At 48.5% G+C, this 26,254-nt stretch overlaps 1 protein-coding gene across 3 annotated transcripts; it reads right to left on the bottom strand.

Annotated features, from left to right (window-relative positions):
* Positions 1-7,575: 7,575 nt before the first annotated feature.
* ACCS (1-aminocyclopropane-1-carboxylate synthase homolog (inactive)) lies at positions 7,576-25,198 on the bottom strand. 3 transcript variants are annotated; one of them, XM_088843265.1, is made up of 15 exons: positions 25,071-25,198; positions 23,138-23,428; positions 21,201-21,260; positions 18,636-18,706; positions 17,384-17,453; positions 16,621-16,687; positions 14,546-14,643; positions 13,937-14,014; positions 13,086-13,186; positions 12,169-12,258; positions 10,413-10,458; positions 10,158-10,299; positions 8,290-8,432; positions 8,037-8,190; positions 7,576-7,893 (listed from the first exon to the last, which is right to left on the bottom strand). In XM_088843265.1, exons 2-15 carry the CDS (start codon positions 23,426-23,428, stop codon positions 7,796-7,798), a joined length of 1,509 nt encoding a protein of 502 aa, XP_088699391.1. In that variant the 5' UTR covers positions 25,071-25,198; the 3' UTR covers positions 7,576-7,795. The 3 variants fall into 3 exon arrangements, with proteins under 3 accessions (XP_088699391.1, XP_055279853.2, XP_088699392.1); XM_055423878.2 differs by having other exon boundaries at positions 24,898-25,197; XM_088843266.1 differs by lacking the exon at positions 25,071-25,198 and having other exon boundaries at positions 18,636-18,855; positions 23,138-23,195.
* Between the last annotated feature and the right edge of the window lie 1,056 nt (positions 25,199-26,254).

The following is a 26,254-nucleotide window of genomic DNA, read 5'->3' as shown; positions in this document are numbered from 1 at the left end:
CTTTACATGATATCAGTTTGTAAGAATGGAGAAAGGTATATTCCCCAAGGAAGAAGACTCCGTGAAGAGACTATTCTGTTGTATTTGACGCTGGCTCAGCTTAAACAACACTGGCAGGCAGCCTGGTGGACCAGAAAACACCTATCAGTACCAGAGCAAATATAATGAGCTCTCTCAGATGGACCCTGAGATCACAGAAGAAAATAGACAAGGAGCCAAAAGTGAAGGTGACGTGAGAAAACTGAGGGTTGAAGTTACAACTTGGGCGTACAGCACAGGACGATGTGGCGAAACCCAGGTAAATCTATCAGACTAAGGTGGAAGACTGAAAAAAACTTGCTTAACATCAGTAACAAATAAACTAAAATAAATAAATAAGGTTGTCTGTCTTGTCCAGAGAATGGAAAAAGAAGAATCTCTGCTGAGTCCTTAATTTCAAGCTTCACATGGTGGGATTTGAAAGGATACTTCAGGCATGGTTCAGAAGGTTCCCCACCTAAAGAGTAACATGCAGTGTTACCAACCCAGGTTGGTGACACCTGATGAAGGAAACATAAATCCTCTCTGGAGGGTCAAGCCCTCAATGCAAGCTGTCCAGGATTCTGACAGATCAAACCCTGACAAACATAAGCTCACAATCTGGAATTATGAAGCACACGAAGAGTAAACCAGTCAGGAGGAACTACAAACAGCAGAAACTTAACCTGCAGAACTAAAGATAACTGGATTGTGAGAAATAGATATAAAATAAGTAAGTTTATGGTGCTCAGAGACTTCAAAGATGAAACACTAAATATCAGAAAGAAACAAGATGATTTTTCCCCAAAGACCGAAGAGATTGAAGAAGTACTAAATATAAAAATTGACCTTAAAAACTCAATGCATAAGCTAAATCATAGGTTAGACACAATTAATAAACTGAGACATAGATCTGAATAAATAAATCAGAACGCAGATTCAAGGGAAAAAAATAAAACAAGGACATGGAATATAGGACAGGGAAGTTGAAAGAGGGGGCAAATAAACAAAACCCAGAATATATCCAGAAGCAGAGACCATAGAAATCGCGGTAGGAGCAGTACCCAAGGAGGTGGTCGCTAAGATTCTTCCACTATCGGACAAAGATGATCATCTGTAATAGATGGACAAGAAGGCTAAGAGCAGACGTCTCAACAAAAACGAAAGGGGACGTCCCTGCTGGCTCAGCGGTAAAGAATCTGCCCGCCAGTGCAGGAGATGCGGGTTTGACACCTGATCTGGGAAGATTCCCACATGCCACGGAGCGACAGGTCCATGCACCACAGCTACTGAGCCTGTGCTCTAGAGCCCGGAAGCTGCAGCTGTGGAAGACTATGCACCCTGGAGCCCGTGCTACTCAACAAGAGAAGCGACTGCAGTGAGAAGCCTGAGCACCACAAGAGAGCAGTCCCCACGCGCTGCACCTCCAGCAAGCCCACCCAGCAAGCCATAAAAAATACAAACACGAATCATTTTTATAGAAAGAGTAAGAAAGAAGGACTGCAAGGAGGTCCAACCAGTCCATTCTAGAGGCAATCAGTCCTGGGTGTTCATTGGAGGGACTGATGCTAAAGCTGAAACTGCAGTACTTTGGCCACCTCGTGCGACGAGTTGACTCACTGGAAAAGAGTCTGATGCTGGGAGGGATTGGGGGCGGGAGGAGACGGGGACGACAGAGAATGAGATGGCTGGGTGGTGTCACCAACTCGATGGACATGAGTTTGAGTGAACTCCGGGAGTTGGTGATGGACAGGGAGGCCTGGCGTGCTGTGATTCATGGGGTCGCGGAGAGTCGGACACGACTGAGAGACTGAACTGAAGAAACACATTTTTCAGACAAATACTAATAGGAAGAGTTTACCATCAGCAAACCCTTCCTACAGAGTATCTTAAAAGACATATTTCAAGGAAAAGAATATTAAAACCAGAAGAAAGAACTGAGATGAATAAAGTGAAATGAAAGCGAACGTGTTAGTCTCTCAGTCGTGCCTGACTCTTTGCGACCCCATAGACTGTAGCCCGCCAGGCTGAGCCACCAAGATAAAAGAGATGATGAAGTAAAGAGGTCATGAAATTGACAAACTCATGGGTAAATCAAAACAAATAGTCTTATACAAAACTATAAAAATAACAAATTGGAAATTAAAAACGAGGCATTCACCCCCATGTTCACTTAAGTATTATTCACACTAGCCGAGATATAGAAACAACCTAAATGTCTATGGACAAAGAATGGATAAAGAAATTGGGGTGTATTCATGTAATTAAAGGAGAAGGCGATGGCACCCCACTCCAGTACTCTTGCCTGGGAAATCCCATGGGCGAAGGAGCCTGGTAGGCTGTAGTCCATGGGGTCGCTAGGAGTCAGACATGACTGAGCGACTTCACTTTCACTTTTCACTTTCATGCATTGGAGAAGGAAATGGCACCCCACTCCAGTGTTCTTGCCTGGAGAATCCCAGGGTTAGGGGAGCCTGGTGCGCTGCCATCTATGGGGTCTCACAGAGTCAGACACGACTGAAGCGACTTAGCAGCAGCAACTTAGCAGCATGTAATGAAATAGTATTCGGCCATGAAAAAGAAGTAAATCCTGCCATTTGTGACAACATGGATGAACCTCAAGGGCATTTTGCTAAGTGAAATAAGAGAAATACAAATATTAATATTATATGATCTTTCTTAGAGGAGTGCGTTAGTCACTCAGTTGTGTCCAAAGCTTTGCTACCCCATGGACTATAGCCCCCCAGGCTCCTCTGTCCATAGGATTCTCCAGGCAAGAATACTAGAGTGGGTTGCCATTTCCTTCTCCAGGGGATCTTCCTGACCCAGGGAATCGAACCCATGTCTCCTGTGTCTCCTGCATCGGCAGGTGGGTTCTTTTACCACTAGTGCACCTGGGAAGCCCTGTTATTTTACATGGAATCTAAAAAACAAAACAAACACACAAAAAACTCAGCTTATAGACACAGGGAATAGAATGGTGGTTGCCAGAGGTGGGGGTGGGGAGAGGAAGAAATGGGTGAAGGGGTGAAAGGCAAAAAGAAAACAATGGAAAGAATTTTGTAGCAAATACCCATATATCCACCATCTATATTATGCAAGTACTATTTTACAGTACTTGTCACATGTCTATCCATCTATTTCCTGATCCATCATTTTTCTGTTGCATTTCAACATAAGTTGCAGATATCAGCAGTTACATCTGAATATTTTATTGAATGTATATGATGAACTAGATATCAATATTTTGCAGTTCTTATTTCTTATGAGATAAAATTTATGTACAATATGCACATATTTTGTACTTTTTCTTTAAATTAGGGAATAACAAGAGCTTTGGCAGATGAAGGGGAAAAAGTAATGGCAGAAGAAAGAAAAATTAATGATTTTTCCTTCATACAAAAATTATACTTCCCATATATTCATTAAACATCTAAAAAAAGAAATTAAGTTAGAAAAAAAATATGTAACAGAAAGAATGAACAAAAATAATAATTCCTCATGAAAAACTCATAAACTAGTAAAACTGATTTTAAAAAAACCATTACAAGACTGTTCGTGATAAAAACAAATGTAGAACAGAAGTCACCAAGATCAGCAGTAGAAAGGGGGAATATGACTCTACAGAAAAAATAAGAAAAGAACGTACTACTGATACACACAAACGCACAGACCTCAAAACATCAAGCCGAGCGACATAACCCGGACACGGACGTGAACACCTGTATGATCCCTTTGACCTGGAGACTTTAAGCGTGGAGCTGGAAATCAGAATAGCATCAGCCTGCAGGGGGTTGGCAGTCCATGGGGCCACAAAGAGTCAGACATGGCTCGGTGGCTGAACAACAGCAGCAGGGGACTGAGAGACATCAGCAAGAGCTCGAAGGAGTCTGCCGCAGTAACGGAGGTGTTTTACGCACGATGGGGTACTGGCTACACAGAGGTATACATTTGTCAAGGCCACTGAGTCTTCAGTGCACATCTGTCCATTCACTATAGCTAAACTTTACCACAGGTTTTAAAAATTAATAGAATGCAATGTTTAAGCCAACCAGTTCATTCTAAAGGAGATCAATCCTGCTGAAGCTCAAAAGACATCTGAGAGCAGCACTAGACCTGGATGGTATTTTTAACTCTCCTAGGACTTTCCCTAAGTAGAATTTTTAATTTGGGGTTGTTTTTTTTTTTACTGTGTACAACTTTCATATGGTTTTAAAAACAAAAAGCATTAAAGACAAACCCAGGAAAACCAAAAAAAGTGAAAGAAAAAAAAGTCCTCACTCCTGTTTTTGTTTCCCATCCTCCCACTTCCCCTACCCTATAGGCAATTACCAATCTTAGTTTCTTTTGAATTCTTTTTCAGACTAAGCAAAAACGAAGGACTTAAATTTTGACTTAGGGTGGTGGAGTCTGAGAAAACATGATGTCAACCCTTAAAAATCCTGCTGAGAGTCATGCAGGCTTAGAACTGTAGTTAGACATGTTCACGTCAGAACTGGAAATTCTGTTTGACCTGGCCTTCATCCAAACTGGGGTTGTCATGACTGTTCAAAGCACAAGTTTCCAGGGGTAAAGAACCTGCCTGCCAATGCAGGAGATGTAAGAGACTCAAGTTTGATCCCTGGGTTGGGCCGATCCCCTGGAGGATGAAGTGGCAGCCCACTCCAGTATTCCTGCCTGGAGAATCCCATGGACAGAGGAGCCAGATGGGATACAGTCTGCAGGATCAGAGTCAGACACAACTGAAGCGACTTAGCTCGCACACGACCTGACTGGGAATCCTGGCTCTGCTGTTTCTGTCACTGTGTGACTTTGGGAACATCATTTCATCTATTTAGGACTCAGTTTCCTCATCTCTAGGGCTTCCCTGGTGGCTCAGACAGTAAAGAGTCTGCCTGCAATGCAGGAAACCTGGGTTTGATCCCTGGGTCAGGAAGATTCCCTGGAGAAGGAAATGGCAACCCACTCCAGTGTTCTTGCCTGGGAAAATCCCATGGACAGAGGAGCCTTGAAGGCTACAGTCCATGGGATTACCAAGAGTCAGACACGACTGAGAGACTTCACTTTCCTCATCTCTAAAATAGGGGGTGATAATGGCAGCTTCCCAGTGTGGTTAGAGTTAGGAATGCTGCCTGTAAATTACCCCACATGGTATCCCAGGCATACAAGGCTTTCACAAAAAGACAGGGCAGAGGGATCAATCAGTGAAAGGCAGAAAGAGGAAAACAAATCCTAATCCACAGAGCACGGTTTATAGAAAGTAAATGCTGATTTCACCAACATGCTCTTGACATCAGTTCAGTTCAGTTCAGTTCAGTCGCTCAGTCGTGTCCGACTCTCCGCGACCCCATGAATCACAGCACGCCAGGCCTCCCTGTCCATCACCAACTCCCGGAGTTCACTCAAACTCATGTCCACAGAGTCGGTGATGCCATCCAGCCATCTCATTCTCGGTCGTCCCCTTCTCCTCCCGCCCCCAACCTTTCCCAGCATCAGAGTCTTTTCCAGTGAGTCAACTCGTCGCATGAGGTGGCCAAAGTATTGCAGTTTCAGCTTTAGCATCAGTCCCTCCAATGAACATCCAGGATTGATCTCCTTTAGAATGGACTGGTTGGATCTCCTTGCAGTATAAGGGACTCTCAAGAGTCTTCTCCAACACCACAGTTCAAAAGCATCGATTCTTCGGCGATCAGCCTTCTTCACAGTCCAACTCTCACATCCATACATGACCACGGGAAAAACCATTGCCTTGACTAGACGGACCTTGGTTGGCAAAGTAATGTCTCTGCTTTTTAATATACTATCAAGGTTGGTCATAACTTTCCTTCCAAGGAGCAAGCGTCTTTTAATTTCATGGCTGCAATCAGCATCTGCAGTGATTTTGGAGCCCCCAAAAATACAAAGTCTGACACTGTTTCCACTGTTTTTCCATCTATTTCCCATGAAGTGATGGGACCAGATGCCATGATCTTTGTTTTCTGAATGTTGAGCTTCAAACCAACCTTTTCACTCTCCTCTTTCACTTTCATCAAGAGGCTTTTGAGTTCCTCTTCACTTTCTGCCATAAGGGTAGTGTCATCTGCATATCTGAGGTTATTGATATTTCTCCCAGCAATCTTGATTCCAGCTTGTGCTTCTTCCAGCCCAGCGTTCCTCATGATGTACTCTGCATATAAGTTAAATAAGCAAGGTGACAATATACAACCTTGACGTACACCTTTTCCTATTTGGAACCAGTCTGTTGTTCCATGTCCAGTTCTAACTGTTGCTTCCTGACCTGCATACAGGTTTCTCAAGAGGCAGGTCAGGTGGTCTGGGATTCCCATCTCTTTCAGAATGTTCCACAGTTTATTGTGATCCACACAGTCAAAGGCTTTGGCATAGTCAATGAAGCAGAAATAGATGTTTTTCTGAAACTCTCTTGCTTTCTCCATGATCCAGCGGATGTTGGCAATTTGATCTCTGGTGCCTCTGCCTTTTCTAAAACCTGCTTGAACATCTGGGAGTTCACGGTTTACATATTGTTGAAGCCTGGCTTGGAGAATTTTGAGCATGACTTTGCTAGCGTGTGAGGTGAGGGCAATTGTCCGGTAGTTTGAGCATTCTTTGGCATTGCCTTTCTTTGGGATTGGAATGAAGACTGACCTCTTCCAGTCCTGTGGCCACTGCTGAGTTTTCCAAATCTGCTGACATATTGAGTGCAGCACTTTCACAGCATCATCTTTCAAGACTTGTAATAGCTCAACTGGAATTCCATCACCTCCACTAGCTTTGTTAGTAGTGATGCTTTCTAAGGCCCACTTGACTTCACATTCCAAGATGTCTGGCTCTAGGTCAGTGATCACGTTATCGTGACTATCTTGGTCGTGAAAATCTTTTTTGTACAGATCTTGACATAGGAACAAGGAAAGAGACAGCTTTTCCAAACAGGAGCACCAGCACCAGAGAAGGGGCCTCAAGCGTACAGCTTTAAGGCAGGTTCAGAAAGCTCCTTTGGGCTCTGAACGAAAGCATCCCTGGGGATAGGGTGGGTGGCCCTTTCATGCTTAGGGGGTAAAGGCCAGCCTGGGTCAGCTTGTCCCCTGAGCAGTTCAGGGACCCTCATCTCCCCGCAGTCATGGCTAGGTTACTCTGGCGCAGGATCAAGAGTAAAGGGAGCTCCTTGCCAGGACGACCACACCCTGGAGACAGAGATGCCCCACCCGGCTCCCACCAGGGGCCCGTTCACTTCATCCCAAGCAGAGGCTGGTCCCACATCCTGGGTCCCAGGTGTGCTGTGGGGCCCCACATCCTACGTGCAGGGAGAATAACCTGAACACAACAGAATTTAATTCCTTTCTCCTTGTACTTTGGAAATTATCGCTCTTTTCTCTCTTGGGGGGTGTGCTCTCTCTGACATGTGTTGTTCCTTTGATTTGTTTCCCTGGCGATAAAGACAGAGGACTGAAGACACCATCAAAAGGAGGTACAGGTTGTTTGTTTTCACATCCTGGGGGTGCCGAGGGCTGCATGAGGAGCAGTCACGACTCCTCGGCTGTTCCGTAAATGACTCACAGCAGAGGCTTCTAGTTTTTCCCTGTTTTGTTTTAATAGCAGGAGATGGGGTGGGGGGATGGACCACAACTTAAGGCACATCTCGCTGCCCCCCACGAGAGCAAGGAGCAAGGATTCTTCTTCGAGGGCAAGGCCGAGAAGGGTATCTGCCTGGCAAATGGCTTGTCCAGCATCAGTCTTCACAGTGGCTGCGAGGCCCTGTGGCCACAAGGCAGTGACCAGCTCACCTGTGGGGGCCTTGTGGCTCCTGGATCTGGTGGGGAGGGGCGCCTTCTGCCAGCTGGGGTTGTCCCTCAAGCACCTGTCGGACCCTCTGCATCCCTGGGAGGTGGGAAGGGCAAAGTGAGGGTCAGCACAGATGCTGGGCGGGTGTGGACCAACCAGCTCAGGCTGCCGGGGCCCCAGGTGGGGCCAGAAGCAGGAGGGCAGGCTGAAGGGCGCGGTCAGAACGCAAGACCGCTCACCCAGGCGAAGCCGGGGGATCTTGTCCGAGAAGACCAAGCGGAACCAGCCGGGCTCTTTGCACTCAAAGGCTTTGCCGAAGGACAGCAGCACCTTGTTCTCCAAAAATCGACGCCACAGCAGCACCTCCTCCTCAAAGGTGGCCTCGGGAAGGTACTGGGAGGGGTGAGAGGAGCTCAGGATGCTCGCCTGCTGGCAGGACCTTTCTCACCACCACCCCCACCACCCCACCACCTGCATTTCCACCTGCATCACCTTCCTCAAGTCGACCCAGATGAAGAAGCCGGCCCCATGGCTCACGAAGGGGATACCTAGGGCCCGGAGGTCCTCCGAGACATAGGTGTGGGCAGCCTTCAGCCGGGCATGGTTTTCCGGCAGATACACTTGGTTGATCCAGTCTGCATGGATGAAAGAAAAGCCAGAATATCAACCTCCCATCAACCCTCCACTGTGTCCCGAGAAGGGACACTGAAGGGAAAAAAGCCCTGAGCTGCCCAGACTGGGTGAGCCCTGCCCCGCTGGCTGATTGGAGGTGATGGAAACAGTCAGTGAAAAGCACCTTATATCCAGGTACTCGGCTGTTCAGGAGCCCCCAGACACAAAGTCCCTCAGGACCCAGACCCTCACCAGAGGTGCACCCCCTTACACAGTGACACTTCCAAGTCACCCGGGCCGAGTCCCAGATCTCAGTGTGGCCACTGATGAGGTGTGGGGCCTTGGACAACTTCACCTCCCTGATCCTCCCCATTTTTTAACTGACCTTTGTTTTCAGTGTCCAGTTCGATGAACTGTTAATATATACATATATTTGTGTAAACCAACCCTCAACACACACACACACAGGCAGGCTACTGAACAGTTCCCTGACCCCAAAGAACACCCTCGTGGTGTCTGAAGTCACATCACCCCTTCCCTATAACTGCTGGTCTACTCTCCAACACTGTAGCTTTTGCCTTTTCCAGAACATTACGTAAGTGGAATCATACAGTAATCTTTTCACTCAGCACAATGCCCTTGTGATGGGCCATCATGGACTTTATATCAGCGTAGTATTCCACTGTGTGGGTGAACCACAGTTTGTTTCTCCATTCATCTGCAGAAGGACATTTGGGTTGTTTCCAGTTCGGGGGGATTATGAATAAAGCAGCTGTTAACATTCACGGAGAGGTTTTTGTGTGACCATGAGGGCAAAGATCTCCCTGGGCCGGGAAGACGCCCTGGAGGAGGGCATGGCAACGTACCCCACTACTCTTGCCTGGAGAACTCCAAGAACAGAGGAGCCTGGCGGGCTGCAGTCCATGGGGTCACGAAGAGTCGGGTACGACTGAAGTGACTTAGCGCACACGCAAGGGCAAATATCTCGGAGCGGGGCTGCTGGGCCATTTGGTGAGCGTGTGTTGAACTTTATAAAAAACTGCCCAGTTGTTTTCCAAGGTGACCGTTCCATCTTACATTCCCGCCCGCAGCACGTGAGAGTTCCAGCTGCTCTGCCTCCTCACCAATACTTGATACTATGGCTCTCTTTTTAAATTTAGCTACGACCGCTGGTGTGTCCTTGTCCTCGTTTTCCTCATCTATAAAACAATGGGGAAATTACAGGGACACCTGCTTCTGAGGATTCTGGGGAGGGGCGACTGAGATGATGCATTGAGAGCGTCTTGCAGGGCTCAATGAATGGTGGCAATTACAGGTAACCTTTCTATCTGAACTCACTCTCTGAACCCAGGAACAGAACCGATCAGCATAGAGAGAGATACTTCCATTATAACAATTTTCCCATAATAGTGTCTGCTCTTTTCCCAGGGCTCACAGCTAAGAATAATGAGTTTACATTGATGAAGTGCCTGCTATATGCCAGGTGCCATTCTAATTGAATGACAAATTTCACCATCCCTACAAGACAGATTCCATGATGATCCCTGTTTTGCAGATGAGAAACTGAGGCTCTGGGAGGTGAAGGAATATGCCCCATAGTCAGGAAGTGACAGAGTCGGGCATGAACCCAGTCTGGGCTCAGAGCCAGCACGCTCAAACACCACCCTCAATTCGTCTCGTGGGAGAAGTATCCACAACCCCTGGCCAGTCCCTCCCGCAACCTCAAGGGGCCAGGCCCAGGCAGTCACCACGGTCCCGGAGCAGCTGGGCCATCTGATACTGGACCAGGCCACTGAGGCCGTGATAGCGACACAGAGAGGCCACCGCCGTGGCCACGTCCTGGTTTTCCGTGTACAGCGTGCCGAAGCGGAGCCCAGACATCCCGAAGTCCTGCAGGAGAAAGGCACCACGGGTGGTGGCCAGCCCTCCCGGAGGAAGCCAGCTCCACCCACCTCTCTGCCCTCCCGCCTCCCTGACACTCCCAAGGCCAGCCAGGAACCCACCTTGCTGGCCGCCCACATCACATGGGTCCTCTGGGGATCAGGCAGCCTGCGGAGAACACAGTGTGGGAACACGGGCAACACAGACCCACAGGAGCTCACAGGATTGGTTGATCAAATGAGGAGATGGCTGGATGAACCTGTTTTCATCTCCTGAATTGCTAATTCCTCTACCTGCCTTACAGCAGGGGTCAGCCAACTGCAACCCACAGGCCAAATCTATCCTGCTGTCTGTTCTTGGAATTGAAGCTTTATGGGGGAACAGCCACACTCTTTCATATACATACCGTCCAGGGCTGTTTTTATGCTATAATGCCAGAGTTGAGTGAACAACCATATGACCAGTAAAGCTTAAAATATTTGCCATCTGATCCAAAAATATTGCCAACCTCTGATGCAGAGCATATTTCAAGCATCACTTCCTCAAACAGACCTCATCTGACCACCTCCCAGTAGACCAGGCCAACTGGGTACCCCAAGCCGATCCTCTGCTGTCTCCACAGACACCTCCTTTTTAATCATCAAATGATTAGCTGTGTATCTAGTGGCTAAAGCTTGTAGAAATATAAGATCCACAAAAGAAGGGCCTGTGTCTTTCTTGTTTGCTGACGTATCTCCAGCATAGCACAGTGTCTGGCCCGCAGTAGGTAGCAAGTCCCTGAATCTCCGAGTCTCACTCTCCTAATCCCACATGCCATCCACTTGGCAGAGCCTTGTGAGGACTGGCTGAACAGAGCAAAGGAAAGTGTTAAGGGACCACTGCCTGAAACCACCCTAGCCAGGCAGGATAATAGCCACTTGTGAGAGTTATGTCACAAGAGAGAGGTCCTGATGAAGGACATGGAACTGACAAGCTACCGCCTGCCAGAAGAATCCGGGAGCAGCTGAAAGGAGGGAAACACCAGCCCATAACATGTCCTTCCAGCCTCCCAGAAACCCTCACGCTGGAGATCATCTTGATTGAGAGATGCTCGAGCTGCCAGGGAGGACCTTGAATTGAACCAAAAATGGGCAGAAGCAAGATGACTGGCCAGAGAGAACCCCAAAAGCTAACCCCATCACCATAAAACCCGAGATATTGAGCCACGTGGCAGAGCGGTTCTCCTGGGTGCCTATCCCCTGCTGCTCTCCTCCCGGACGTCCCTTCTCAATTAAGTTTCTTGCTTTGTCAGCATGCATGTCTCCTCGGACAATTCACTTCCGAGTGCTAGGCACGAGCGCACTCTCAGGCCCTGGAAGGGGCCCTCTCCCAGACACAAAAGGACTCAGCAGGGCTGAAAGGTTCAAACAAACATGAAACCGTCAGAATCCCCGAATGCCAGATGTGCAGGCTTGACAGATGATCTGCTCCAAGTGTTCCCACAGGTGCTTTGCCTACACATGCCTGACTCAAGAATAAATCTAACTTGACTCAAACTGCATCTAACAAAAAAACCTCCAATAGCTGGCAGGGCTTGGCACAGGCAGGGGGCCCCAGGAGTATTTGCTGAATGAATGAATGAAAATGGAACCACTCTGGAGATGAAGGAAACAGCAGAGAGGCCCATTTCCCACCTCCCAACCCTCCCTCATGGAATCCTAAGACCCTTCCTTGGAGCGTTCAGAAACCCCACAGAACAGTTTGAAAACCATTGACTGGCCCAGCCTCCCTTCTTGTTGGGGGATCTGAGGACTGCAGGATTAGCGGGAAGGGAGAGGAACTGCCCTGCGGTTGAGGGGGTCGGGGCAGGCAGGGGCAGGGCCAGGAGAGTCATCTCACCTTTCCAGGCTCAGGACACTGCAGTACCCAGCGGACTCCTCAAACACGGACAGCATGTAGACCTCGTCCATCATCACATGCAGCTCATGCCTGGAGGGCAGGTGTGGGGAGGGGGGCGGGGAGAGAGCTTGGTTTGTTGGTTAAATGCGCGCGCCCCCAGGGTGGGATGGCAGTGAGTCAGAAATCCAGAAGTACCACAGTCTAGCCCAGGGTTACCAAATTTGCTTTTTCCAAGAATATCCATCTTCTATTTTTTTTTTTTCAAACAGAGATGACACTGGGGCTTTTGAAGCACTGTGAGGGAAGGCAGAGCCCTCGGGCACCGCTACAGAGGGACATAGTTAGGTGTGAGACAGTTAAGTGTCTCAGATGGTAAAGAACCTGCCTGCAATGCAGGAGACCCAGGTATGATCCCTGGGTTGGGAAGATCGCCTGAAGAAGGAAATGGCAACCCACTCCAGTGTTGCTGCCTGGAGAATTCCACGGACAGAGGAGCCGGGGGCACTATAGTCCACGGGATCGCGAACAGTCAGAACCGACTAACACTCACACCTAGTGAAGCACAGACAGACCCAGATTCACAGCTGGCCCCGCCCCTCACCCTGAGGCTCAGTCTACTGGGATCAAGACAATATCTGCACCTAACAGCACTGCCGAGAGATTACATGAGCGAGAGCGTGAGGGTTTAGCAGGGGCCTGGCCCCTAGATTGGCAATAAATGACAGCTGTTACAAGAGAGAGAACTAGCATCCCACCAGAGATCTGCTCCCCGCCCCCACCCTGACTCTCCTGCCAGGGAGGGTAGAAGCAGGCAGAAACCGACAGTAGGGTCAGGAGGGCAGCAGGCGCTACACCAAAGCTCACATCAGAAGCCTAACCTGTCACAGGCTTGGTGGGGTGAGTGTGGGGCGCCTCACCTCTTGGCAAACTCCAGGTACTCCTGCAGCTCCCCTGGGGAATAGACGTCACCCAGAGGATTCTGGGGGTTGATGAGGATGAGGCCTTTGACCTTCACACCCTGAAACATCAGTAGGGTAGGAGACCCTCAGCTCCTCCCCAAGGCCACAGAGTCCCACCGAACAGGCCCGGCACTGGGCCGGATCCCGGGGAAATCTGTTCACCACTCAATATGAAATGAAGAAGGGCAAAGAATTATATCTACAGTATTGTATCAGTTATAAAAGAAAACAAATGCAGAGACCAAAGCTTAGAGGGAAATATGTCCAAACACCAATAGAGGTTGCCTTTGTTGGTAGAAATACGGCTGGGAGGTTGTGCTTTTCAAATTCCCACAGTGGTCATGTATGACTTTTATGACCAAGGTTAAAAAAAAAAGATAGATTGATAGATTTCTGAAATGTGGACTGGATAGGAACCACTGGTCTCTGCCGTTCTTAAGGAGGCCTTAGATCTCCTCAGAGTGAGGGGCTACCTATTCACATCACCAGATAGATCGTTGAACCACAAACTTGTAAGCTCCATGCCTGACCCACTGAATCGAAATCAGGCTGAGTCAGGGGTAGTGTTTTTAATCAAGCTCCCTGGTTGATTCTTTGTATACTGAGAGTCTCAGGGATTCTCTCTAGTAGGAAGACTTCTATGGGCAGGCTCCTTCTTGACCCCAGAATGGTTTCATGCTACCACCCTATCCCCATCCCCAACATAGAGTTTCAACCCTTCTCCCTAGGAGACAGGTCCACAGGAAGGGGGTCCCTGCCCTGCTCAGACCCACCCACTTCCAGCCTTGGGTTAAATTTGATCCCCAGACCTCAGAATTAGCTCCTTGCAGGGCCATCTCCAGCTTCTCCACTGTGAGCTGGAAGGGGCGTGTTTCCAGCCCAGTGACCTGAAAAAGATCCACAGAAGCCACCAGCCAGGTTCAGTCATCTCGCTCCGGACCTGAAGGTTGGGGCCTCACCTCCCCACTGCCATCTCCAGCCTCCTCTTAGGACAATCTCAGAAAACACAGGGTGTGCGGCGTCACTCCCTTCTCACTGCGACCCACACATCACATCAGGGACAGCCTCACAGCTCGTAGGTTTGGAGAAAAGCCCCCTGAGGTCCTCTGATTGGGGTCCCTGGGCTTCCATGTGGAGGTCTGCTCTGCCCTGTTCTCACCCCACCATTTCTATGTGGTCTCCCTGGGACACCCTTGGCTTCTACATGGGCCCCAGGGATCTCAGAGCTGGAAGATCAGATGTCCCCAGGGCACCCAGGCAAGGGCAGCCATGGCCAACAGGAGACCCCATTCTCCTTCTGGCCGTAACCCCAGAGCCCGCGGCATGGACTTCCTCTCATGACCATCATCAAATTCAGAAGCAGGAACATCCTGGTCTACAGGAAGGTCCAGGCCCACGGGGGTCCCAGGAACTCTTACCTCACTGTCCAGATAGACACAGACCAGTCGGACGTTGCCATAGAGATACACGTGCTGTGTGATGGCTCCATAGTAAGGGGCAGGGATCAGGAAAGCCTCTGGGGGCAGGAGTGAGCCAGGGCCTGTCACCCTCTGGCCAGGACGCCCAGAGCCCCCATCCACTGACCCCCCCACGCCTCTCCAAGCCTTCAGTGTCCTTGGGGAGCATGCTTCCTCTCTTTCAGCTCCCAAAACTCTTTCTAAAGCTTGGATCCACTGAGATCAGTCCCTTTTCCAATAATTAGTAGCTAACATTTATTGAGCGCTCACTATGTGCGGAGCTCTGTGCTAAATACCTTTAATCTCACTTGATCATCATAGCCACTCTGTTATTATCTTAACTTTACTGATGAGCAAACTGAAGCTTAGGTCCCTCAGAAGCACAGGACACTCTGGGTCACTCTGAGGACAGACTTGGAACCAGGAGTCGAAACTGCAGGGTGATGATCTGGGTTTGACCAATGGAAAAACCTGACAATGGCTAGAACTGCCCAGAGACAGGACATGCTGCTTCTGGAGGGGTGGGGACACTGAAAGCAAAGGCTGAGACCACTAGGGTGGGAGGGGGTGCCACGCAGAAGACTCTCGCTGTGGCCGGGGGTAGATGAGATGATGTCCAAGGTCTGCTCTAATGCAGAGGTGAAGGCACTGCCCCAGTTCCGCAACGGTCACATCGGTCAAGCTGAGCTCCTCAGCCTTCCCTTCAGCACAACCCCCTCCCACAACTCCCAGCTCCGGACGGAGTGGCCTTTGTCTTGCATGACCCCTCTGCTGACCACAGGGACTAGACCAGAGGTAGACAAATGACCCCTGGAGCAAATGCACTGGCTGGCCAGACACCCATCACGTTCTCTCTGTCTCAAGACTTTGCTCCAAGAAGCAAAGACCCTTGTGAGATGAGAATGAGCACTGGAATGCTGAGGTCATGGAGTCAGAGCTGGGTCAACCACCCGGGGCCCTCCAGAGTTGAGGATGGTCCAGAAGAGGAGGAGGGAGGGGGCCGCACATCAGGGACAGACAGAACGTGTGCTTCTCCTACGTGTGACTGTTAGGAAATTGCCTGTTACATCCTTGGGTGAATCTTCCTTTTAGGTTCAAAATGTTACACTTCTTTGTGTGATTCTGAGAAATAACTCAATCCCTTGGGACTTAATCTCCTCATCTGTTAAATGGGAATAAAAGCCCAGAACCTATCTCACCCCCTGGGCCTTAATCTCCTCATCTGTTAAATGGGAATAAGCCCAGAACCTAGCTCATTGAAGTTATAGTGGGGATTAAATGACAGACTGTGCCTAGCTTTAGACCAGTGCCTGAAGCATAGTATGTGGCCAATCAAAGTTACTAACAGTAGTTCAGAAGTTAAGCTAGTGTGAGCGGGCCTCTGTTCCTGGCAGCCAACAACCCCAACCATGACTACAGACAACGTCCTTGAAATGACCGTGGCTCTTGCAGTAGGCGCTGCTGGCTAGCCAGTCGACATCCATTCCTAAGAGAGCACACAGATTTTTCAGCTATGACCAGCAAGAAATCCTAGGAAAGTGGACCTTCCCCCAGCCTCTGGGGATAAAGCAAGTTCGGCTTACACCAACCAGAGTTCTCCTACCCTTCACCAGGGACTGCTTTGGGAATGGGTCTGTGAGTCCATTCTGGCCAGAAAGATGAAGGGGACTCTCCTAGAAAAGAGTAGACCCATTTCCTCCCTCCCCTCAAAAAAGAGATGGGCAAAGCACAGCCTCCCTCTCTTCCTGCTTCAGGACACGCTGTGACGTGAGGCTGTGAGTGCCATCGGAGAGCACGAGGAAAAGCCAAAGTCATCACAGAGGCAGAGCCCAGAAGCCTGGCATCACCTTGATTTCCCCTGGAACTGCCAACCCCTGCTGTCTTGTCAGGGCACTTAGTTCAGCCCCCCGTGGTCTAAAAGTCTATTAGAGCAAAAGCATCTGATGTAGCCCTCCAGGCCCAGCAGCTGGGGTCGGGAGGCAGGGCAGGGGTGGGGGGGCACCGCAGGCCCAGGGCCAGGGCAAAGGTCTACTCACCCCCCGCCTCACACAGCACCGTGGCCAGAGCAGAGAAGAGAGAGGCACAGCCGTTCAGAACAACCACCTGAGGGCGACACGTCCACGGGACCAAGATGAATTCATGCGGGAGGCAGCGCGGGCCTGCAGCCTGTATCCCGGAGGGCGCAGAGGCAGGGCCAGGCCACAACTCAGGGGGCCCATCTGGGCACCGCCACAGCAAAGCCATGGGGGTCCCCGCAGGCCCCTCCTGACTAACAGCCGAATCCATTTGTGTGGCTCATTTGTGAGGACCCTGTTCCAGATCCGCTGAGCAAGCAAGAGGGAGCTGGTCACTCAGAGAGTCCGGCCCAAAGGTGTGGAGGAAGAGGGGCCACAGAACAGAGCAGGGCAGAAATTACGCTGTTGCTGCTGTTTAGTTGCTAAGTCACGTCTGACTTTGTTGTGACTCCATGGATTACAGCCCACCAAGCTCCTCTGTCCCTGGGGTTCTCCAGGCAAGAATAGTGGAGTGGGCTGCCATGCCCTCCTCAAGGGGATCCTCCTGACCCAGGGATCTGGAAGCGTCTCCTGCCTGGCAGGCAGGTTCGTGACAACTGAGCCACCTGGGAAGTCCTGCAGAAGTTATACCCAAACTCTAAATATCTAGGGTGAGGGTAAAGAAGGGAGGGGTGTCTTCCTAATTTCCATATCAAAACTAAGTGACCCCACCAGACCGCTGGTCAGCCAGAAGTTGGGGAGGGAGCAGAAGAGGAGGGAAGAGCAGAGGAGGGGAGTAACTCACATTCTCCGGTTTAAGGGGTGCGGGGCTTCTGCAGTAGAAAGACAGGAACCTGGCCACTTCCTCCCGGAGGCTGGAAATCAGACAGACAGACAGACGGCAGTGATTGTCAGAGGGGCCTGAATTCCTCCTCCACCCCTTCAATGCCAGAGCTCCTCCAGCACATCTTCAGGCAGCTGCCATCACCCTTCTCTGCTTCCCATGAGGGGAATACAATCAGTATTTGTTTCCGCTCCTTGGCCCCAGCACTCTCCACACGCATGGAAACTTTCACTCCAGTAGTTGCAGGACACCCGACCTACCTAATCAGCAGACTGTAGGAAAATCACAAGTAACACTCTCTGTGTAGATCTAGCTAATAGTAATCATAACACATCATCATAATAAAATATATAATGTATAACAACATAATTGGTATAACAATAACTATTATCATAGTTACTGCTAACATTTACAAGCATTTACCTTATGCAGGTGTTAGAGAATTTTCCTTAATCTTCATAAAACTCCTATAAACAACTACTACTATTCCCAATTTATAGACAAAGAAACTGAGGCTTGAAGGAATTAGGTCATGCGCTGATTAGTGGCAGAGTCCACACTCAAGCCCAGTTGTCTGACTCTTGGGCCACCATCCTCATTATTACAAGAGCGGGTGCCTTGGAATTACCCTTGGAATCACCCTTGGAATCAAGTCCTGCTCCAGCACTAAATCCTTAGGACTGCATCTGGGCCCTAGTAAGTGCCCAACAAATATAAAGTCATATTAGTTTCATTCATCATCTCCCATCTTATCAGCAACAGGAGTCCCCAAGCTGATTCTGGCTCCTCTAAAGCTACTGAGAAACTGGGAACAAAGACTCCTGGCCTGAAGGCCCTCCCCATGCCTCAGACTCAGAGAGACCAGGTCTGGGGGCCTCTGAGTGGGGGCAGGACAAACAAGAGGCACCAGTTCTCTGCAGATGCTCGACAAGACCCTGTGACCACCAGCTCTCCAGGACCAGGCCTCAGCCCAGGGCAGGCTTTCTCAACCCAACACTGTTGATGTTTGGGGCCAAATCATTCTTTGCTGTGGGGGCCATCCTGGGCACTGTAGGAAGTCTAGCAGTATCTCTGACCTCTACCCAGTAAAAGCCAGCAGCACCCCCTCCCCCAAGTTACAAAAACCAAAAATGTTTCCAGATGTTGCCACATGTCTCCTGGGAAGCAAAACCGCCCTGGAGGTGAGAACCACTGGCCCACAGGTCCTACTTACAATGGATGTCCCCTCCAGTCGGGATACTGCAACAGGGACGGCTCCACCTGCAGCATGTCGCTCTGACTCAGCTGGGGACAGAGGCGGGACAGCAGGGCTGAGGGCCGTACACACTCATGGGCACCCGTGTCCACACAGCACTGGGGCCTCTCAATCCAAGGGCTGCTCATCAGAAGAGCTGGGACGGGGGCAGCCCAGGGACAGCATTCTCATGCCCACTCTGCAGATGAGGAAACTGAGCCTTAAAAACGTCAGGTGTGGGAATTTCCTGGCAGTCCAGTGGTTAGGACTCCTGGCTTTCACTGCAGCAGGCACAAAATTCCATCCCTGATTCGGGAACTAAGATTCTACAAGCCATTCAGCGTGGCCATAAAAAAGTCAGGAGGCTAGGCAATGGCACAGTTTTAGCAAGTGGCAGAGCTGAGATGAAACAGAATTTCTGACCCCTAGCCAGTGCTCTTTACACAATACGCCACCTATCAAAACCAGAGGGTGGATTTGTGGACGCGGTGGAGGAGCCCTCGACCCTCAGCTCCTCTGGGGGGTGACAGAAGAGGCCCCAGAATTGGGTGCCCTATTTTGGTCTCGGTTCTGAGTCCTAGAGGGACTCAGGCCACTGCTCCTGCAGCCTCAGCTCAACCTCACACTTTGGAAAACGCAGCCATTTCCAGACCACCTCCACTGCCCCGGTGCTGGGTGAGGGACTCCCACGGCATCATGCACACAAAGTCGAGGAAAGGCAGGAGCCGTGGGCGGTGGAACAAAAAGGAACAGAGGGCATCAGCCACGTGTCCATAACTCCACCCTCCTCCCTTTCTCCCTCTATCCTGAGAGCCACGCTGTCCAATACAGAGGCCGCTGGCCACTGTGGCTCCTGGCTCCTTACGTGTGACTCTCCTGAAGTGAGGCACTGGATTCTGAAGACTTATATGAAATAAGTATGTAAAATATGGGGCTACCCACGTGGCTCCGTGGTAAAGGACCTGCCTCCCAATTCTTGAGTTTGAACCCTGGATTGGGAAGATTCCCTGGAGAAGGAAATGGCAACCTGCTCCAGTATTCTTGCCTGGGAAATCCCATGGACAGAGGAGCCTGGTGGGCTACGGTCCATGGGGTTGCGAAAGAGTCAGACACAACTTAGCAACTAAACACCAACAACAGCAACATGCAAAATATCTCAATAATTTTTATATTGATTGCATGTTGAAATGGCTATATTTTAGCTATATTGGACTGCATAAAATACATGATGAAAATGAATGTTACCAGTTTCTTTGTACTTGTTTAATAGAAAAATTTTAATTGCATATGTGGCTCACATTTTATTTCTACTGGATGGTGCTGAGCTGCCTTACAGTGGCGAGATATCTGTGGGTAGAACAGGCTTTTCAAGTCCACTCCCTATACCCATCTCCTATCAGGGCTCAGATGTTCCCCTTTGGAAACATGCTCCTTTGGGTGAAGTATCACTCTCTCCACAGCCCTAGACTCTGACTCCTAGGCCTTGAGAGACACGTAGTTCCTGTGGTTTGCTGCAGATGGCTCTCACTAGCTCAAGAAATCTGATTATTCTCTCTATACATGAGTGGGCAGGGAGAGGGAAGGGAAAGGGGCAAAATAAGGGTAAGCGATTAAGAGGTCCAAACTGCTAGGAATAAAATAGTTACAAGGATATACTGTACAATATGGGGAATATAGTCAATATTTTACAGTAGCAATAAATGGAGCATTATCTTTAAAATTTTTCTTAAAATTAAAAAAAATTAATTTTTTTAAATTAAAACATCTTAAAAAAATTGTGCATCACTGTTATATACCTATAACTTAAATAATACTGTACAGCAATTACACTTCAACTAAATAAAATAATCTGATTATTACATTTTCAGCAATTTTTCAACATGTGCTAAAAACCAGTCATTTTCAAAAATGAAATTACATAAAGTATATAGAAATTATATAAGTCAGTCGTAGTAAAAACAAAGTAAAAACATAAGTAAAAATCATAGTAAATCAAACCATACTAAAAACAAAGGGAAAAGGTACTCAGACATTATTCCATTTCACTCTCATCTGTGCTCTGGGGGTTCTTCCCATCCCGGTGTCTGCATGGTGGGACCACCACGTGATGTTGACCATGCCCCTCTCTTGCCAGCTCTGCGTGCAGTGATAGCACGGCACAACCCTGAATCAGCAACAGTGGGGGTATGCACACTATGAGACTCCTCTAAAGCTGCAGATCAGGACTTCTCCTGCCCCAGGGCCAGTTGTTAAATACTGACCACACATCACTGAGCATCTCTTCCTGAGAGCAGGGACCCAGCCAGCAGGAGGGGCTGAGGCAGGAAAGAGCCAGAAGAGGAGAAGCAGCAGAATCAGAGTCAGGAAGTAACTTGCCCCAGATGGCAGAGAACGTGGTCCCCAAGGCAGAGCTGGGTCTCCTGACTCCAAGACTGGGGCAACTGAGGCAAGCAGCCGGCTCTCCGGGGGACGCATCCCAGGGAATCCCAGAGAAGATAGCCCCTCAGAGCAGGGGATGCCACTCAGAGGTGCACTGGGACTTACCCGTCTGGACAGCAGGTCAAAGCAGAGTTTGTTCTCACTGGTGCCCAAGTTAATGATGCCCTGGAGGTAAGAGGTACAGAGCCACGTAAGCACAGCAGAGGGTGCCAGCAGAAGGCTCCAGGAGCACACAAGGCAGCGAAGTGGAGCTCCGCAATCTTGACCTTCCCACCACCCCACCTGGTCTTTGCTCAAGCGCTGCCCTCCACAGGGTTCCCTGATCACATCTCCCCATTTCTAAAGCTCTGTGCAAATGCCTTCTCCTCCAGGAAGCCCTCCTTAAAAATCCCGCCTGCAAGGGATCTTTTCTTCTTTGGGACCCCAAACTGCTTCAGCTGTTCCCCTTGAGAGCACTGGTCAGTTTCCATCCCAGGTCACAAAGACTGATGTATAGGCTTTCTCTCCCCTACAAGACGGGGAAGGTCCCTGAAGACACCACATGCCCAAGACACACACTGACTCTCTCCAGAGGTTCAGTTTACAGGATGACAGGATGTGTACACAGTAAGCTGGTGCTCTGGCAGGGACAGGAAGAAGGGTGAATATACAATAAGAAGAGGCCCTGGGCTGGTAGAAATTCTCCCTGGGTGGGGACCCATGCCACGTTACACAGCATCCAGATTCCAAACCCATAAGGCACTGTTTTCATAGGACAAGGAGGAGAGCAGGCACAGCTCAAGTTGCCCCTTACAGAGTCCCTGAAAAGACACATGCACAGCTAATTCCTGACCCCTAAGGTATTAGAGGGGACGGGCAAGGGGGAGGACGAAAATGTAGAGCCTCAGTGGGCTCCGGTTATGACAAATAAAAGGCAGTGCTTCTTCACACCCTGGGGAGCAAACCTATAGGATCTTCCCCGCCACCAATCCATCGCTGAATCCTGCCACTTGTACCTGCAGATACAGGCACAGTCCAAGCAGTTCTCCTCCACTGCTAAGCCACCAGTCTCTCTTATCTACATTATTATATTCTATATATTATATTATATTATTATATATTATCATTATGTTACATAATAATATATTATTATTATATTCTATATATTATATAATATATTCTATATTATATAGAATATATAAATATAATATATAATTATATATATTATAAAATACATAATATTATACTATTAATATAATAACTAATAATTTCTAGTAATAATTCATAATAATAAATCATAATTATTATAATTATTATAACAGTCAATAAATTATTATAATAATTATAATAAATATGTTACAATAATATCATGAGAATTATATATTATAATAACACAATTATATTATAATACAATTATTATAAATTATTATGATTTTAATTATTATAAATATATTATATTAAATAATAATATTATAAATTATAGCAATTAAAATTATAATAATTGTTATAATTTATAATAATTGTATTATTATAATATGTAATAAATGTGTTATTATAATGATACATTAATAATAATAGCAACTACCACTTATTGAATGCTCTATGAGAAGCACTTAGCTAATAATTTATCTACCTGATAACATTTAGTTGTGACAGTACAGAATAGAGCAGGTATTATTACCCCAATATAGAGATGAACTGAGGTTCAAAGACTTTTAAGCAGTTAGCTCAAAAATATACAACTTGAAAGTGAAAGTTTCAGCCTGAACCCTAGTACTGTCCCACCTCTAAAGCTGAATAGTTGGGCTGTGGATCAGAAGCCATATAAGAGCATTCCATGGTTTTCGAATTCCTCCCCAACAACCCTTAATTATAAGTGGGTCATCTTCTGACTCAGGTAATATACTGGGACCTCTCTAAGCAACACCGGAAACCCCGTTGGAAGTCAGAAGTCCATAACTCTAACCTGACAAGAGCAAGCTGGGTGCTGCCTCATCGTTCAAGGTGGGGTACCCTCCCCCAGTTCTCTCTTGGGTCCCAGTGGGGAGGGGGGCATCACTCACACTGGGGTTCTTATCCTCATCATATTCATCCATGTGGTAGGTCCTGTAGCCCTCCTCAGCTAAATCCCAGAACCATTTAATGACGCTTCCTCTAGAGGACAGGTAGGGGCTGCTGGAGGAGAACGTGGCGGTGGGATCACCCACTCCATAGAGCTTCAGTGCCTTCTGGTCTGGTTTTCTGGAGCATTCTCTTTCCAGACCATCTCCCTTGTTACCAGGCAGGCCCTGTATGGAGTCTGAACCTGGACAGGCGGTAGTCATCCTGGATTCCTTCTGAGGGAGGGTGAACATCTGCAGAAAAACAAAAGCATTCAATCTCTGATCTGATTAAGGACCTTCCATAGCACCAAGCATCAAAAATGAACTAGGGGGCCTTCCCTGGAGGTCCAGCAGTGAAGACTTCACTTTCCAAAGCAGGGAGGTGAGGGTTCAATCTCTGGTGGGGCAGTTAAGATTCCACATGCTGTGTGGTTTAAGAAACCAAAACTTTAAAAATAATAATAATATAACAAGTTCAACAAAGACTTAAAAAGTGGTCCACATCGAAGACAAAAGATCGTTAAGAAATGAACTGGGAGTCACCGGGCCCTCCGCCTTCTCTATCTCCCCTTCCTTTAAGTCTATATAGTTATCACTTCCTGTGTCCTCTACTAGTTGTAACCATGTGAGCAATTGCTTCAAGGCATCAACCCTACTAAAGATTTACAGGCAGAGGGTTTATTTGCTACTGTATACAACTTTAACTCTGTTCCGTTCAACTAAGGCCACTTTCGCTTGCTTTACTTTGGAGAAGTCTTTGATTCTGCAGGCTAAAGTGTCACAAGCTTCTTTTTTCCCCTTCTTTCTGATCTCAATTTAAAAAAAAAAAAGTTAAAATTTTCTGACTTAGAGCAGAAAGGGCCTGGAGTCCATGGGTCTTGCGGTGACTGATCTGAACAGGAGGAAAGGATAGGATGAGATTACTTGGTGACTTGGAGCAGACAATGGATGAGGCCTGAGAGGAGGGAAACGGGGGTCTCTGCAAGTACAGGGACCCGGGCAGCGCCTAGAATTCCATCTTCACTCCCAAAGTGGGGCAGTTCTGGCCTCAGGAAGAGGCTGGTCTGACCCTGTGCTCTGATGTGAACTCCACTTTCTAAGCCAGTGTCCTCTTGGGCAAAGTGGGGGTAACCGTAACTATCTCATAGGGTAAAGCCCTGGTGAGGATATAAACATATGAGTTGGTGTAAACGGCTTAGGACAAATCCTGACTCATGGCCGAAGTTCAGTAAATTATATTTATATTTATTGTTATGATAAAACTCCCTGCCAATTTCCCTAGTCCTGATGCGCAAACCTCACAACAACCCGATGATGGGGGACCAACCAGCGGCTCAGAAACGCAGGGGGCTGCCCGGGTTAAATTTTGCTCCATGAAGTCATTTCTAGGTCCTCCCCCAACTGATAGGCCTCCTGAACCTTACCTCGGCTCACCACCCCCTGCTCCCCTTAATCCCCCTCCCCGCAGCCTTGGACGGCGGGGAGCTCCGAGCAGGACACCCACGTGGCCGGCCCCCGAGATCCGCGAGGGGGCGGCCAGGGCGGGCGGCAGAGAGCAAGGCCCCTGCAGGAGGGCGCGCGCCCGCCGGAGCCGGCTCCCGCTCTCCGGGAGGAAGTGAGAGCTGGGGCCGAGAGCTTCGAGACGGAAGGGCCGGGACTTGCGCAGAGACCTCGAGCCCGAGCCCCCGCGGGCCCCCTACTCTGCAAAGCGGGGATCGCACCTCCTCGGCGGAGCTGGAGGCGCCGGCCCCCGAGGCTCCGGGGACGCGCGGCCTGTGTCCTCGCCAGGACGCGTCCTCCGCCGCTGAGCGGGGCGCGCCGGGCCCGTCTGCGCAGGGGCCGCACCGCGGGGCTGGGGCCCCCCAGAGCCTCTCTCTCCGAGATCGGCTCCCACCTTTGGCCGCCCAAGCCGGAGGGGAAGCCGAGGAAGGGGAGGCGACCCGCAGCCTGAGCCGGTCCAGGAAGGGGCGGGCCACCCGCTGCCACCGCGGCGCTCCAAGGCCTCGGTGCGCTGACCGCCTTCCCGACCCGGTCTCCCCGCCCCGACACACGCGGGCGCCTCCCTCTGCCTCCAGGCCCTAGTTTACCCATTTTAAGGCAGTTGCCAGGGTCACTGGGCAAATATGTGCCTGGTTGGGGCCTATGGAAAAGCCTTTTCGGATTAAGGTGTGTACATCCTTAAAACATCCTTCTACTGAGAGAGCTTTTGACCTGAGTTTGTCATTTCTCCTCCTCCTTTCGTACTGAAGAACACTTGTTGAACTCTACCTTAGAGCTATACATTCTGAGACTTTGGAAAAGAACTAGACCACCCGCATAGCCTTGAATAGTAAAAGTCTCCTTTTCCCATGGAAAAAAAAAAAAAACTAGCAGGAGCCGCCAATAGTGTGTGCGTGTGCGTGCGCTTTGAGCCACTTGGCCCTAAAATGTCTCAATTTCAAAGGAATGCAATTGGTAATTTCTGTTCTCTAAACACAAAGGAATTAAACTAGAAATCATTAACAAAGATAGCTGAAGGACTCCAAATATTTGGAAACTATTTGTTAAATAAATTATAGAGTTGGACACAGCTGAGCGACAGAACTGAAGAAATCACAAGGAAAAGCAGAAAACTGAATGATCATAAAAACCCAGCTTATCAAAATTTATGAGATGTTGCTAAAGCAATGCTTGGAGAGAAATCAATAATCTTAAATGCTTACATTTAGAAAAAAGAGCTTAAAACTTTTGGTCTAGTCTTCCCTACTAAAAAGCTAGAAAAAGAACAAATTGAACCCAAAGTTAAAAAAAGGACATAAAAAGTAGAAATGAAACAGAAGAGAAACATATAGGGGGAAAAAAAAATCAATGAAACAAAAAGTTGGGTCTTTCGAAAATATTAATACAACTGATAAACATTTAAATTAACTGATCAAAAAATTCATTTCAATATCAGGAAAGAAAATTATAACACAATATCCTTCATGAAAATAGATGTAAAATTATTAACATCAAAGCCAAATCCAACAATATATAAAAAGGTGATGCATCGTGACTCTATGGGGCTATTGCAGGACTATGATGTTGCAGTAACATTTT

The sequence above is a fragment of the Moschus berezovskii genome, chromosome 14, assembly GCF_049115385.1.
Source record: "Moschus berezovskii isolate FMDL1 chromosome 14, NW_MosBer_1.0, whole genome shotgun sequence".
Taxonomy (NCBI): domain Eukaryota; kingdom Metazoa; phylum Chordata; class Mammalia; order Artiodactyla; family Moschidae; genus Moschus; species Moschus berezovskii.
The sequence above is the reverse complement of the archived record's forward strand: the minus strand, read 5'-3'. Positions and strand labels throughout refer to the sequence as shown.